The sequence below is a fragment of the Salvelinus sp. IW2-2015 genome, linkage group LG18 (assembly GCF_002910315.2).
Source record: "Salvelinus sp. IW2-2015 linkage group LG18, ASM291031v2, whole genome shotgun sequence".
Lineage (NCBI taxonomy): Eukaryota > Metazoa > Chordata > Actinopteri > Salmoniformes > Salmonidae > Salvelinus > Salvelinus sp. IW2-2015.
In genome coordinates, this window is record NC_036858.1 from 41322556 (window position 1) to 41338275 (window position 15720).

Sequence of the window (15720 nt, forward strand, 5' to 3'; positions counted from 1 at the left end):
CGAAAGGCTATTACAATATTAGTTACAAAATAAATAAAGTACACATATTAACAAATAAGTGAAAAGGTAAGGCAGCTGCAGTGCTGTACTTTGTTCATGGTGAATTAAAGAGGACATGATCGTGGCCTATCGAGGTCTAGCTGTGGTCTGACTCCGCCTCCATATACCACTGCAGCATGTGTTCGGATCCGGCCCACTTATTTCAGCAACTCTCTCCTCTATCTTTCCTCTTTCCCTCTGTCCTATCCAATGAACAAACACAAATACAAGAGGAGTGGGACTTTAAAAGGAAAAATTACAATATACAAGTAAACCTGAGCACTGAAGCATAATGCTGTATCAGAATTCACTTGTGTTAATAGTTAGCTATTAAACAGAACATAATGAAACAATACATTCCCATTAAAACAACCTATTTTTGGTATAAAAATTTAAAAAACTAGTTTGAAGCTTAAGTGTCTCGTTGTAGCCTTTGGCTAAATGGAAATATGTGGATCTGTGGGAAAGGCTAGTATCCTACTCCCCTAAACATCTCGTTGTGACACGGATTTTCTGCTCCACCTACATCGGTGCAGAGTTGACCAAGAGCTCTGCAGACTCCAAAAACCAAGCTTGTTATTGCTCAGGTTTTGTAGCTGGTTGCACATATATTTTCGCGAGAGGAAAATGTTGCAGATTGCCACTTGATGTGTATTTGCTCATCTCTCCTCAGGTTAATGTGATTATTGTGCGGGAAAACCTACCCAAGGGAGATTTCTCCATCATGACGGAAATGCTGAAGAAGTTCTTGAATTTCATGAACCTCACTGTAAGTGGGAAATGTCTTTTGATAATGGCCTAGTGTCTCACATAACTTTAAAAAAAATATGTACCAGACACACAAACACAATACAAGCTAACTTGCTTTCTACCCTCTCTTTTTCATCAGTGTGCATTTGGAACCACAGGGCATAAATCCATCTCTCGTGTCATAGACTACCTGGAGCACTGTTAGCTAATCCTTCTTTGCACTCTGAATGCACATAACGGTCCTGCTAGATCTGGCAACCCCAGCAGGAGGGGCTGTACAGAGAATCCACCAGAGGTCAACAGTGTTCCCCGGCAACGCTTCAACCTGCGTCCTCATTCTGAAGAGCAAGACACACAAACTCAGCACTTTCTGAACCAAAGCCACGTTAACATGTACCATTGATTTTAATCAATGCTTTTTTAAATCTTCACACCATCCAACTACTGGTAAGATTCCTAGTTGCAGAGGACAGCTTGAGACTGCTGGCATGTGGAGTGAGTTTTTGTATTTTTTATATATATATTGAATCAAGGATGTAATCATTGATTAGCTTGAAAATAGCACTCATGGACGTGTCAACAATGTCTGTTAAGTTGTGTGGAATGGTTGAATGCAAAAGATCAGTGTAGCCATTTACATGTTTGCCTCTGATGGTTGTAGAAAAGGGAAGGTCAATGTGGAAGGCCCCTGTAGTTCTCTCTGAGCTAAGTTTCAGCTCTGAATATGTCCATTATCTGTATAAGCTTACTGTCAGTGCATCATGCTTGTTTAAGTTCTTAGAATGGCATGTCATTTAACTATCTAAATTGATTTAAAAGAGATCAGCAGGTCTGGATGACTGTTAACGTTATTTAAATCTTTGTTTTGGCATTGTTTTCCTTCCTGCCTTTCCCAATTTGACTTTACAGTAAAGAAATTGAGTTGTTTGTTTTAAAATAGCAGTTCAGATGATTTTAATGATTGTGGTTTTCATGTATTTATTTGACCATCCAGATCTGCTGCTGCTTAAGATGTTTCAAGTCTCTGCACTTCCTGACCTTTTACATGTTCCACCGAACATGTCGCTTGAAGTGGCTGGGTATAATAACTGCTGTATATAGGGTTTTCATTAGACTCAGAGAGTCCTTCGTAAACCGGCCTGACATTAATAATAACCAAACCTCAGCCAACTGGCATAATCCTCACTGAAAAGGATTGTTCTTTGCCTATATTATTGTAACATTTGTTCTGTGGGCATTGTATCTAACCACTTCAAGTAGTGCCTATCCAGAACGAACGCCTAGCTCAGGGTTCACCTCTGGTCCTGGAGAGCTGCAGGGTCCAGCCAGTCCTGCAATGACACACCTGATTTAAAATATAATAAAGATCAAATCTAATCAATTGTTACTGCAAGGCTGGATTGCAAGCCCACATACCTAGTACCCTGTGTTGGTGACCCCTGTCCTAGCCCCAACCCCCTAGGTACTTGTGGAGGTCGGAGAGGACTGGATGGTAAAAGTCTACCTAGCCTAACAGAGGGAAAAGTGAAGTTGCTACCATATTGTTTATACCTATCCTTTCGGCTCTACACAAGTGTTTGTGGTGGTAGTGGTTGGCTCTGGACAGGCTGTAGTGTTTCTTTACCAGCTGTTGTGTCTTATGTCAAGTTGGACCTGACCTTCCTACTCTGAGCGGTGAATCCCCTTATCATCCTTCCAGCTACACTATAACTAGTCCTGTCCTCCAAGAAGATGGTGTTTGACTGACAGCTATACTGATAGCCGTTTCATGGCATTTCCCTCTGATTTGTAGAGCTGCAGTTGAACAGACATGTTTCTTTCGAGTTGATTTGCAAATCTGGTCGTGGATGGAATTTCAGAATGTAAATAATGTAAACAGATGTAAACATCTGTAAATAGTGGTTAATGGATGTTAGAATGCTAGACTACTTTTCTGAAGCTGATATTTTTATTTTATACAACATTTCTGAGTTGTCATTTGAAGTCAAAACAAAAAAATGTATAAAAAAAGACAACTGCAGGGCAAAAAATGTTTGTACTGGTTTTGAGGACATTCTTTGGCTACATGTAAAGAATTGTAACTCAAATAAAAAGTTGCTACTTTCAGTATACTACTGTATCTTTCTCATGTATTGTTTTAGTATTGTTTTAGAAATACTTGTGTATGCATTCTGACATTACCATACTGATGTGCTTAGCCTCAGGAGGCAGACACTTTTTATATGTAATAGAACTTGATATTGGTATTCGTGTGAAGAGGAGACAGAATACAGTCATGCATACAATCTTGTTTATCCTTATTTTCTCACCCCTATGAGGCCATGACTGTGTTTTCTGGCAGTGTGCGTGTGTGATGCTTCTCTTCTCACTCGCCCTCTCTCTGTCTCTCTGTGTGTGTTCATTCACCCTGACAGACTCACAGAGCTGACTTCGACTGTACACAGACCGAGTGAGTTACACAATAGAAACAAGCGTTTTATACTTAACAAAGCACCACATATTGACAGTTGGCTTTCTGCTTGACTGGCAGCTGTTAAATAGAGACAAATATGCTTGTATGTGTTAATACCCCATTCTCTTAAACCAACAAAATGCTAAAGGAAGCCTTCTGGGAATTATTTGAATGTCTGGTAACCTGACAGGGGTGTATCTGGGAGACAAATACACATGATTATGTCTGAACCTGACAAGACAGGGCAACATAAGCTGTGAAAATGTAGCCATGCAGCACAACTACCTTGACTTAATGTACGAGGCCAATGTGAGATCATGGTTGCAGTGCAACGTCAAGATGGCGACAGTATGTCAATGGAAGGGATGAAAGCCACAGGAGTTCCAAGTGTTGTCCCGTGTGGCTCAGTTGGTAGAGCATGGCGCTTGCAAAGCCAGGGTTGTGGGTTCATTTCCCACGGGGGGACCAGGATGAATATGTATGAACTTTCCAATTTGTAAGTCGCTCTGGATAAGAGCGTCTGCTAAATGACTTAAATGTAATGTGTTTTTTTTTTTTTTTCATAGCTCATTGTGTTTGAATTCCAGGCAGGCAAGAGAGAGATCTATTCTCAATTCAAATGTAATCAATATCAGAAGTGATGGATGCTGGATACTTAAGTGTAGAAAATGTGGATGAATATGAATGGAGAGGTAGTATTACCAAAGATGGCGGATAAATTAAGATGTCTTACTCAGGCTGTTTACCATAGACACCAATGTGATTGCAGCTGGGTCTGGTCTGGTTAGTTCAGTGACTGTATATGAACCAGAAAAAAAGGAGCGAGTGAGATGTCTCGCTTCCTCTTCTGTCTCTGGTTTTACCCAGAGGCTATTTGGATTGATGTTAATTCCCTCAATGAGCATGGAGATCCTGCTGGGTGAAGGGAGGGGGGAAGAGAAAGGAATATCATCCTCCTGTCAGTCTCCCAATCTGCCCGTCTTTCTCTCTTCATCTCTCTCTGAGTGGTTTTCAATTGGGCAGAATGGCCACCAGGTGGCGAGAGCACTGAAGCTCTAACCATATGTGCCTCAATATAATGGTGAACAGGTAGAGGGAGACCCTCTAGAATTGATCTCACACTGGAAGACTTGAGTTTCTCATTCGTGCCTTCACACACGCAGCAGCCTCATAAGTGGTGCTACCTGCCTTTTCTCTCACAGGCTGAAAACACCAAATGAAGAAGACATATACCCACGCAGAAGTATACACTCTAGGAACCAGTGGAAAATATACACTTTCCCATGACCGTCATCAATGCACAAACACACACACTTCGGGGCTCTTTAATCTTGCACCTTAAATTATTGACTGGCACAGCAGAGAGAGTCAATAGACCATCTATTCCTGAGTGTGTATGACCTGCACTGTAATGAATGGCTTTCATGTCTTCAGACCAGCCAGATGACTATTTGAAGGCTAGGGTTGTTTCTACTTTTCAATTTTTTTATTTTACCTTTATTTAACCAGGTAGGCCAGTTGAGAACAAGTTCTCATTTACAAGATAAAGCAAAGCAGTGCGACACAAACAACAACACAGAGTTACATATAAACAAATGTACAGTCAATAACACAATAGAAAAGTCTATATACAGTGTGTGCAAATGAGGTAAGATTAGGGAGGTAAGGCAGTAAATAGGCCGTAGTGGCGAAATAATACAAATTTAGAAATTAAACACTGGAGTGATAGATGTGCAGAAGATGAATGTGCAAGTAGAGATACTGGGGTGCAATGGAGCAAAATAAAATAATAACAATATGGGGATGAGGTAGTTGGATGGGCTATTTAAAGATGGGCTATGTACAGGTGCAATGATCTGTAAGCTAGTCTGACAGCTGAAGCTTAAAGTTAGTGAGGGAGATATGAGTCTCCAGCTTCGGTGATTTATGCAATTCGTTCCAGTCATTTGCAGCAGAGAACTGGAAGGAAAGACGACCAAAGGAGGAATTGGATTTGGGGGTGACCAGTGAAATATACCTGCTGGAGCGCGTGCTACGGGTGGGTGCTGCTATGGTGACCAGTGAGCTGAGATAAGGTGGGGCTTTACCTAGCAAAGACTTATAGATGACCTGGAGCCAGTGGGTTTGGCGACGAGAGCATACAGGTCAGTGGTGGGTAGTATATGGGGCTTTGGTGACAAAACGGATGGCATTGTGATAGACTGCATACAATTTGCTGAGTAGAGTTTTGGAGGCTATTTTGTAAATGACATCGGCGAAGTCAAGGATCGGTAAGATAGTCAGTTTTACAAGGGTATGTTTGGCAGCATGAGTGAAGGATGCTTTGTTGCGAAATAGGAAGCTGATTCTAGATTTCATTTTGGATTGGAGATGCTTAATGTGAGTCTGTAAGGATAGTTTACAGTCTAACCAGACACCTAGGTATTTGTAGTTGTCCATATATTTTAAGTTAGAACCGTCCAGAGTAGTGATGCTGGATGGGCGGGCAGGTGCGGGCAGCGATTGGTTGAAGAGCATGCATTTAAGAGCAGTTGGAGGCCACGGAAGGAGTGTTGTATGGCGTTGAAGCTCGTCTGGAGATTAGTTAACACATTTCTCACGCCAGAGGTGAGTCAGTCTTAATTGAGTGGGGAGGAGAAGGAGAGGGATGTGCGTGCATGTGTGTTTGCGTTCATGTACAGTATAAGAGTGTTGATGTGAGATGGACAACCCAATGGAGTGTCTTGGTTCAGCCTCAGCAGATTACCTGTGGGATTGAACACAGTCTCAATGCATAGTAAAAAGGAACACTGTACATTCAGAGCCTTCAGAAAGTATTCAGACCACAATTCTTTCAACATTTTGTTACGTTACAGCCTTATTCTAAAAATGATTTTTTTTTWATAATCTCATATCTACATACAATACCCCATAACGACAAAGCGAAAACAGATTTTTTGAAATTTTAGTAAAATGTATTAAAAATAAAAATAAAAACCTTATTTACATAAGTATTCAGACCGTTTGCTATGAGACTCGAAATTGAGCTCAGGTGTATCCTGTTTCCATTGATATTCCTTGAGATGTTTCTACAACTTGATTGGAGTCCACCCGAGGTAAATTCAATTGATTGGACATCATTTGGAAAGGCACACACATGTCTATTTAAGGTCCCACAGTTGACAGTGCATGTCAGAGCAAAAACCAAACCATACGGTCGAAGGCAATTGTCCAGAGAGCTCCGAGACAGGATTGTGTCGAGGCACAGATCTGAGGAAGGGTACTAAAAAAATGTCAACAGCATAGAAGGTCCCCAAGAACACAGTGGCCTCCATCATTCTTAAATGGAACAAGTTTGAAACCACCAAGACTCTTCCAAGAGATGTCCAGCCGGCCAAACTGAACAATCGGGGAAGAAGGGCCTTGATCAGGGAGTTCATCAAGAACCCGATGGTCACTCTGACAGAGCTCTAGAGTTCCTTTGTGGAGATTGGAGAACCTTCCAGAAGGACAATCATCTCTGCAGCACTCCACCAATCAGGCCTTTATGGTAGTGGGCAGACGGAAGTCACTCCTCAGTAAAAGGCACATGACAGCCCGCTTGGAGTTTGCCAAAAGGCACCTAAAGACTCAGACCATGAGAAACAAGATTCTCTGGTCTGATGAAACCAAGATTGAACGCTTTGGCCTGAATGCCAACCGTCACGTCTGGAGGAAATCTGGCACCATCCCTACGGTGAAGCATGGTGGTGTCAGCATCATGCCGTGGGGATGTTTTTCAGAGTCAGGGACTGGGAAACTAGTCAGGATCGAGGAAAAGATGAACGGAGCAAAGTACAGAGAGATCCTTGATAAAATTCTGCTCCAGAGTGCTCAGGACCTCAGACTGGGGTGAAGGTTCACCTTCCAACAGGACAAAGACACAGCCAAGATAGCTGTGCAGCAACACTCCCTATCCAACCTGACAGAGCTTGAGAGGATCTGCAGAGAAGAATGGGAGAAACTCCCCAAATGCAGATGTGCCAAGATTGTAGCATCATACCCAAGAAAACTTGAGCCTGTAATCACTGCGCAAGGTGCTTCAACAAAGTACTGAGTAAATGGTCTGAGTACTTATGTAAATGTTTTTCTTTTTTATTATTCTTTTTTATAAATTAGCAAACATTTCTAAAACCTGTTTTTGCTTTGTCATTATGGGTTATTGTGTGAATATTGCTAAGATTCGTTAAAAAATATATATATTTTAGAATAAGGCTGTAACGTAACAACATGTGGAAAAAGTCAAGGGGTCTGAATACTTTCCGAATGCACTGTACATGTTAAATACACAGACTTTCCATTCCTCTCTTATATAATCCTAGTTGACCCTGACACTCGTCTCCCTGAACAGAGGTTAAGTGTGTTGATAGGGTCTTAAGGAAGGTGAGACACTTTATAATTCTTATGAGAGTATGTGTGGGAACATGGAATAATCTTAGACATAAAGCCTCATGTACTGAACAATCTCATACAAGGACCAGAGAGTGCAGACTGTAGTCTATATCTTTCTCTCTCTCTCTCTACTCAGTATTATTTTACTCTTTGCTTATGCTATTTATTTCACTCTGTCTCCATTTCTCAATCAATGTCTGTCTCTCTGTAAGCTTTCTGTCTCTTGATCCCTTCTCAACTCTGTCCTCTCTCCTCCATGTTCTACTGTCTGTTTAATTGACCCTGCATGTTTTGGAGATGTTTCTGATTGACTGCCAGTACACCACATCTGAAGGCCCAGCTACTAGCTTGACTGTATGAAATAGCTGAGGTTCTACTGACTTCAGAGGGGCTGACAGTCAGAAACATATCTCGGGGCACTCGAGTCTCAGAAGTAATACACAGGGAAGTGGACTGATCTGAACAGGACATTCAGTGGGACGAGCCTTGATGGCAGCAGAATGTTTGATATTGAGTTCTGTTAGAAGCCAGTGCCAGATATTAGTTGTATTATGTAGCATTAGCACCGGTAATACCCCTAAGATGCTAGCCCCCCTTTAGTGAGACACTTCACAGAGAAGCCCATTCGTTCCCATGTCACACTGGAAGTACAAAGAGAAAAGTGTGGGACTAAAGGATGAGCAGCTGTGTCAGTTATCCAGGGGATGCTATTTAAAGAGGCGTATTTCTGAGAAGAAAAACAGACCTGAAAGGCCTTGCATTTGCATTATCTTGCATAATTGAATCTGTGAGTAATTCAAAAGGAAATTTATACTAATCCTCCCCTCTGCCTGGTGCCCTGTGAAGCTGCGCTGCCTGGGGGAGAGGAGACAACCACACACGGGGAGGCCAACGGAAGTTTCTTTCCATCTTAACTAGCAGGGGGTGGAGGGGGTGGACAACTTTCCTCCAACCTTCCTCCTGAAGAGCTACTGTCGTGCAGGATTTTCCTCCAACCCTGCTCTAACACACCTTATTCTGTGCAGTGCTGGAGCAAAAGCCTTCATACCCAGAGGCTTTCCAGTGCATGGTCAGCCACCCTCTGGGTGGTAGCTAGTACTGTATTTGGCATGGAGGTCACGTAGGGGGACTGAGACATCCATCAGAGTGAGATCCTTAATGTTTCCCATTGTGGAGCTATACTCCCTGCCCTTAATGCATTAAACTAAAGATGGAAGTGAATATACTGATATTTGACAGCATACATTAACCTTAAAGAATATGATGTGAATTTATTTGGCATAAAAGGGATCTTGTAGCACAGGTCAACAATAAACTATTGTGCTCCTGGAGTCATTTGAGACTTAAACCTTTGCTCGGAAATCCAAAAACAATGCGTGCCTCTCCATTTTTTGATAAGCTCTTGGTTCTATTAAGAATGCTCGGTAGAGTATGGAAAGTTCACTTAGAGTTTCTTCATTCTGTCTAGTCCAATTTAGCAACTCCTTCAGGTACAACTACACCTGAACCACAAATAAGTCTCTCACATGGAACAAATTAACCATCAAGAGGAGCAGATATCTCTGCTTCTCTCCTGTCATGTCTATCTATTCCCCCTTCACCTCTGCTCACATATTCAATTCCTCTCATTCTCTCCATCTCGGACACAAACGGAATGTAGATGGGCAAATAGAAAGGGGAACAAATAATTGCTTATTTATCTGTTTTATTCATTGCAATGTCGTGGAGAATGTTACTCAAGGTGTGATGCAAACAATTACATTGATAGAACCAACAATCTATCTGCAATATTAAAGCTGATGTGCGTGTGTGGGTGCATACAGGTGTTTGTGTCTGCATGCGTGTGTTTATGCAGAACAACTAATTTGGCCTTGTGAAACACACAGCTGCCTGGTCCCCTGAGTGTGTAGTCAGCTGGGGACGACAGAGGGAACTGTGCTTAACACTGGGCATTCAGATTCAGATTTTATTCCTCATACAATATTAATGAAGCTCTCTCTCTACGTTTACTTACCTTCATCATAGTAGCGCCGGCCCAGCCTGGACCACATGGTCCTGGGACTCTACAGCCCTCCTGGGTGGATGTGGCATGCTGTGCTGTGCTGTGAGGGCATCACAACAGTGACTGTGCGCTAGTCGTCCTGGGCTGTTTTTGTGATGATTTCATTGGCCAATGGATGGTGATGTGAGCCCTGTTCTGCTTCAGCAGGATGAAAGTGGTGTGGACCTCCGACTTGAGCTGATTCAGACTCGAGTAAACACTGTGGGTTTAGTCATAACCCTTCAGAGATACAATAAATGTAACACCTGCTTTGATCCAAAATGGAAATATACAGAGCAGGGTTCTATTTCAATTATTATAATTTTTTCGATATCTCACGTGGGGGTTCGCTAGGACTGCCTACTGTCTCGGAAGTACCTATCAAAAGCGTCTGTTGGAGACAGGAGCCACTCTCCCACCCTCTGGTTATTCTCGCTTCTCTTCCTCACAAAGAGTGTCACTACTCTAGCTCTCCTCATATCGACTAGATACCCGTTTGTCTGCTTAATCTGCGCACAATCTAATAGTGAAGGATATCACTGCCGAGCGTAGGTCTTCAGAGCTTGTCAAGAGGTTGAGTACTAACCGGAAGGCTTTTGTTTTCGAGTAGAAATTCCTTTTCTACTTCTCAGTCTCCGTTGGTAGCTAGCGTCACTGCTAGCTATTGAGACCTAGTTGGCCTGCAATACTTTTTCTACATTTGAGTCATTGAGCAGATGCTCTTATCCAGAGCAACTTACAGTTAGTGCATTCATCTTAAGATAGCTAGGTAGGACCAGGTAGACCAGATTAGGACCTCTGCCGCTTCCTGTGTGAAGTAGGGTTGTACACTACGGAGGTTGTAGAGCATAAACCTGCAGGAGCGAGTTACTGCTTTGATGTTTGCAGAGAGCGACAAGATGTTGTGCTAGCTGACGCCAAGAAGATGGCCCCAGCTAGCAAAAATGCAATACTACACAACAGATAAAGACAAAAATTATACTTATCACTCCTGGAGATATCAGGAGATATCAGGAGTCCCCTAGCTATAGAATGAAGCACCTCACTACCATACCCTATCTGCAATATGGTAGAATTGCTAGCTCCCTTCTCTAGTCTAGTTAACCTATACAAAAGTATGTGGACACCTGCTTGTCAAACATCAATCATCGGCATTAATATTGAGTTGGTCCCCCCTTTGATGCTATAACAGCTTCCACTCTTCAGGGAAGGCTTTCTACTAGATGTGGAACATTGCTGCGGGGACTTGCTTCCATTCAGCCACAAGAGCATTCGTGAGGTTGGGCACTGATGTTGGGCGATTAGGCCTGGCTCGCTGTCTGCATTCCACTTCACAATAACAGCACTTACAGTTGACCAGTGCAGCTCTAGCAGGGCAGAAATTTGACGAACTTACTTGTTGGAAAGGTGGCATCCCATGACGGTGCCGCGTTGAATGTCACTGAGCTCTTCAGTATGGACCAATCTACTGTCAATGTTTGTCTATGGAGATTTTATGCCTGTGTGCTCGATATTATACACCTGTCAGCAATGGGTGAGGCAAAATAGCCGAATTCACTCATTTTGAAGGGGCCATACATGTCATGTACTTTCACCTATTGTGTTAACTAGACAGACCATCTCAGCCTTCACAGCACTGTTGGTCGCGGGAGCACTCTTTCTGAAAGCTAACTCGTTCATTCGGTTTCTTTCAGCCAGCACTGAGCTAGCCATGGCATACTTTCACCAAGAGGTAGCTTCTGAGCTAATGCCCCACTAGCCTCACTGCTATAGGGTTATACAGTGCTCAATACTGTTACAGTAAATGTTAGCCACAAGGCTCTTAACTATATATTTTGGTACGCCATTTGCACAAGCTAATATTTGACATTGAGTGGCCGTCTTCTGTAGGGGCTCAGCGCCCTTCAAGGGACCTATACGATGGGAAGAGACTGCAGTCCCATACAGCCCCTAAAAGAACTGCTCCCTGCAGTACTAGCTTGCCTCAGGGAAGCTAAGAGCTTGTGTGAAAAACTAACTAGAAGGATTCTTGCTAACGGTACCCCAAGCCTGGACATATATAATATTACGGGTTTGGAAACCCTCCCATGGTGGAGACGTCACTGGATTACCACCTCAGCCCCCTGTGCCGTGTTACTAAGGACACCAGCACCTCACTCCCTGGGAAGGTGGAGCGCTTTACTGCCTTCATTTTTCAGAAGACGCACAAGGCAACAGCCCAAGAAATTAGAGCTCTCAACGTGACCTCTTTGTTGTTGGCATATTAGACTGAGTTGCTAGAGGAGGTGGGGAAGCAACTGGACTTGGAAACCCAAGACCCAGATCCTTGGGAGGAGATCTGTATGATTACAGACCTGAGCCTCCGGGCCTCCCGTAGTGCCATCCAAAAAGGACACTTTGGCTGAGCTTATCCAGCTTAACAGACAAAGAAAAAGTGTTCCTCCTGGATGCCCCAGTGATACCCAATGAGTTGTTCTGTCACCGCCAAAAAGCAAGGCGAAGCCTTCAACTTCTGCTTGCCCCGCAGACCCGGGCTCCTTGGCAGCCAGTCGGTTCCTGAATCTCTCCCCAGCCTCACAGCTGGTAGGGGGCAACAAGCTGGCCTTGGTGGACTGAGGTCCCCGGCGACACAGCAATCTACCAAGACTCAGGCTAGGCCCCTGATCCAGGCCAAACCTGTAGGGAAGCAGTCATACACGCAGCAAGGATCCACCCGGCTGTCCCTCCTAGGGGAGGTAAGAAACTCTCTCTTTGGGTGTAATTGTTGCTTCTCCTTCCCCTCTCCGAGTTTTCGCAGCAGTGAGAAGGCAGGGCTGTGTTAAGACAAAACCCTTTTTTAAGACAAAACAGATAACATTTGTGACCGTGCTCACATGAGAAAATTAAGGAAACATACTTTTTGTTCCCCAGGAGTGCCTCCCTCCCTCAGCCTCTCCCCCCGGTGCCTTCTCAGGTTTATGGCCAGGGGCAGAAGTCAACATGTCAGCCCTCCCTCCGGTCTCAGCGTCACACGGAGTAGGATGGCAATCTGCCTTTCACCATCCACTGTGGCCCTGTTTTCCCCATGCCTATGGCCTTTTGCCTCTGACTGATATGGCGAGAGCTATCACAGTAAAGCCAGTTAGGGTATGTGCTGCTCCAGTTCTCTCGCCAGAGGGCATTGCTACTCTGTACAAGGTAAGGTAACCCTAACCATTCCGCTCCCCCATTCCATGGCATGACAGGTTTCCAGCGTTCACTGTCAAACCCCCCCAGCCCAGGATTCTGAGGGGTGCTTTTTCCTCTACTTGGCAAAGACGACTTGGCACTCTTCATTGAGCTAGTGATCAGTTAGTGTAGTTATTTATTCCTTACGTTCTGTAGAAGGACTGAGAAGCTCAGTTAAATGTAAAAAATGTTGCTGACACCATTTAAAATATAATTTCCACGTCCAGATATGAGCCAGTAACATATTGGTAAAATTATTTGTTTAAATTATGCATGTAGCCTATGCATGGTCCATATTATCAAGTTTGCTATTGGCAATAAACATTATGACCTGTAGCCCAATTGATGCAGCATAATGGCTCTAGAATAATTATAGGCTGAAGCATGGGGTGGCCTATCTGCATTTATCCTATTGGGCAAATCATTAGCTAGAACCCAAATGTGATCTTTTAACTAGTTAGTATCCTATTGATGAATTACATGTCCCAAAAACACAGTGAATATAATATAGCTTGGGTCAATTGTAGGATAACTTGGGGTACACCGCCAAACGGGGTAACCCTTTTCCTGTATTTCGTGTGTCACAATTTTCCCTGGTTGCCACTACTCTTGCTCAACAAAAAATGTAATCTGTCTCATCACAATTTTTTAAGTCACTCCCCCCCAAAATATTTCCATAAACGGCCACATAGAGAAGTCAGATTTGAACATTCCTACTAAGACACTTTAGTCATCACCTTTGTGCACAAAACATAAATTGAATAGATTTTTTGTATTCACTTACAGCCAAAGATATTAACATTTATATTCATCCAATGTCTGCCATGTTTTTGGATGATGTGATGAAGTCGTCACAGCTCCCTGTGCGCAGAGTGCTATTGCGCATGTAAAGTTGGATCATGTAAACCGGATGCAACCCAGATATCAACCTGGTCTCAGAGCATTTTTTATTATTCTATATGTAAATCTGAGACATTCCATTTACACTGAACAAAAATACAAACGCAACATGTAAAGTGTTTCATGAGCTGAAATAAAATATTTGTTCCATATGCACAAAAGCTTTTTTCTTTTAAATTTTATAAATTTTAAATTTTATGCCCAAATTTGTTAACATCCCTGTTAGTGAGCATTTCTCCTTTGCCAAGATAATCCATCCACCTGACATGTGTCGCATATCACGAAGCTAAATAAACAGCATGATCATTATACAGGTGCACCTTGTGCTGGGTACAATAAAAGGCCACTAAAATGTGCAGTTTTGTCACACAACATGATGCCACAGATGTGTCAAGCTTTGAGGGATCGTGAAATTGGCATGCTGACTGTAGGAATTTCCACCAGAGCTTTTGGCAGATAATTGAATGTTAATTTCTCTACCATAAGCTGCCTCCAACTTCATTTCTGAGAATTTGGCAGTACGTCCAACCGGCCTCACAAACGCAGCCCACATGTAACCATGCCAGCCGAGGACCATCTGAGAGCGTCTGAGAGACACCACCCAAACAGCTGATGAAACTGTGGGTTTGCACAACTGAAGGATTTCTGTACAAACTGTCAGAAACCATCTCAAAGAAACTCATCTACGTGCTCGTCTTCCTCACCAGGGTCTTGACCTGACTGCAGTTCGGCATCGTAACCGACTTCAGTGGGCAAATGCTTACCTACGATGGCCACTGGCACGCTGGAGAAGTGTGCTCTTCATTGATGAATACCAATTTTAACTGTACAGGGCAGATGCCGTTGTGTGGGTGAGCATTTTTCTGATGTCAACGTTGTGAACAGAGTGCCCCATAGTGGCGGGGGGGTAATGATATTAATGATATGGGCAGGCATAAGCTACGGAAAACGAATACAATTGCAATTTATCAATGGCAATTTGAATGCATAGAGTTATTGTGACGAGATCCTGAGGCCCATAGTCGTGCCATTCATCCGCAACCATCACCTCATGATAATGCGCGGTCCCATGCCGCAAGGATTTGTACACAATTCCTAGAAGCTGAAAATGTCCCAGTTCTACCATGGCCTGCATTCTCACCCATTGAGCATGTTTGGGATGCTCTGGATTGACATGAACGACAGCGTGATCCAGTTTCCGCCAATATCCAGCAAATTCACACAGCCATTGAAGAGGAGTGGGACAACATTCCACAGGCCACAATCAACAACCTGATCAACTCTATGTGAAGGAGATGTGTCGCGCTGCATGAGGAAAATGGTGGTCACACCAGATACTGACTGGTTTTCTGATCCATGCCCCTACATTTTTTGTAAGGTATCTGTTACCAACAGATGCATATCTGTATTCCCAGTCATGTGAAATCCATAGATCAGGGACTAATGTCTCTCCCGGGTGGCGCAGTGGTCTAGGGCACTGCATCGCAGTGCTAGCTGCGCCACCAGAGTCTCTGGGTTCGCGCCCAGGCTGGGCTGGGTTCGCGCCCAGGCTCTGTCGCAGCCGGCCGCAACCGGGAGATCCGTGGGGCGATGCACAATTGGCATAGCGTCGTCCGGGTTAGGGAGGGTTTGGCCGGTAGGGAGGGTTTGGCCGGTAGGGATATCCTTGTCTCAGTATGTAAAAAAAAAAAATTAATAAAATGTATGCACTCTACTGTAAGTCGCTCTGGATAAGAGCGTCTGCTCTTGGCCGGTAGGGATATCCTTGTCTCAGTATGTAAAAATGTAATAAAATGTATGCACTCTACTGTAAGTCGCTCTGGATAAGAGCGTCTGCTAAATGACTAAAATGTAAAATGTAAATGTAATGAATTTATTTCAATTGACTGATTTCCTTACATGAACTGTAAGTCAATCAAAT

The 15720-nt window shown here is 43.4% G+C and overlaps 1 protein-coding gene across 1 annotated transcript in view; it reads left to right on the top strand.

The window, feature by feature from the left end:
• LOC111977893 (wings apart-like protein homolog) overlaps window positions 1–2900 on the top strand; it is a 33989-nt gene extending 31089 nt beyond the window's left edge. The window contains exons 19-20 of the mRNA XM_024007670.2: window positions 713–808; window positions 929–2900. Coding sequence (XP_023863438.2) covers window positions 713–808; window positions 929–994 — 162 coding nt within the window. The 3' untranslated portion in view covers window positions 995–2900. The remainder of the gene's footprint in view (window positions 1–712; window positions 809–928) is intronic.
• The last annotated feature ends 12820 nt before the right edge of the window (window positions 2901–15720 follow it).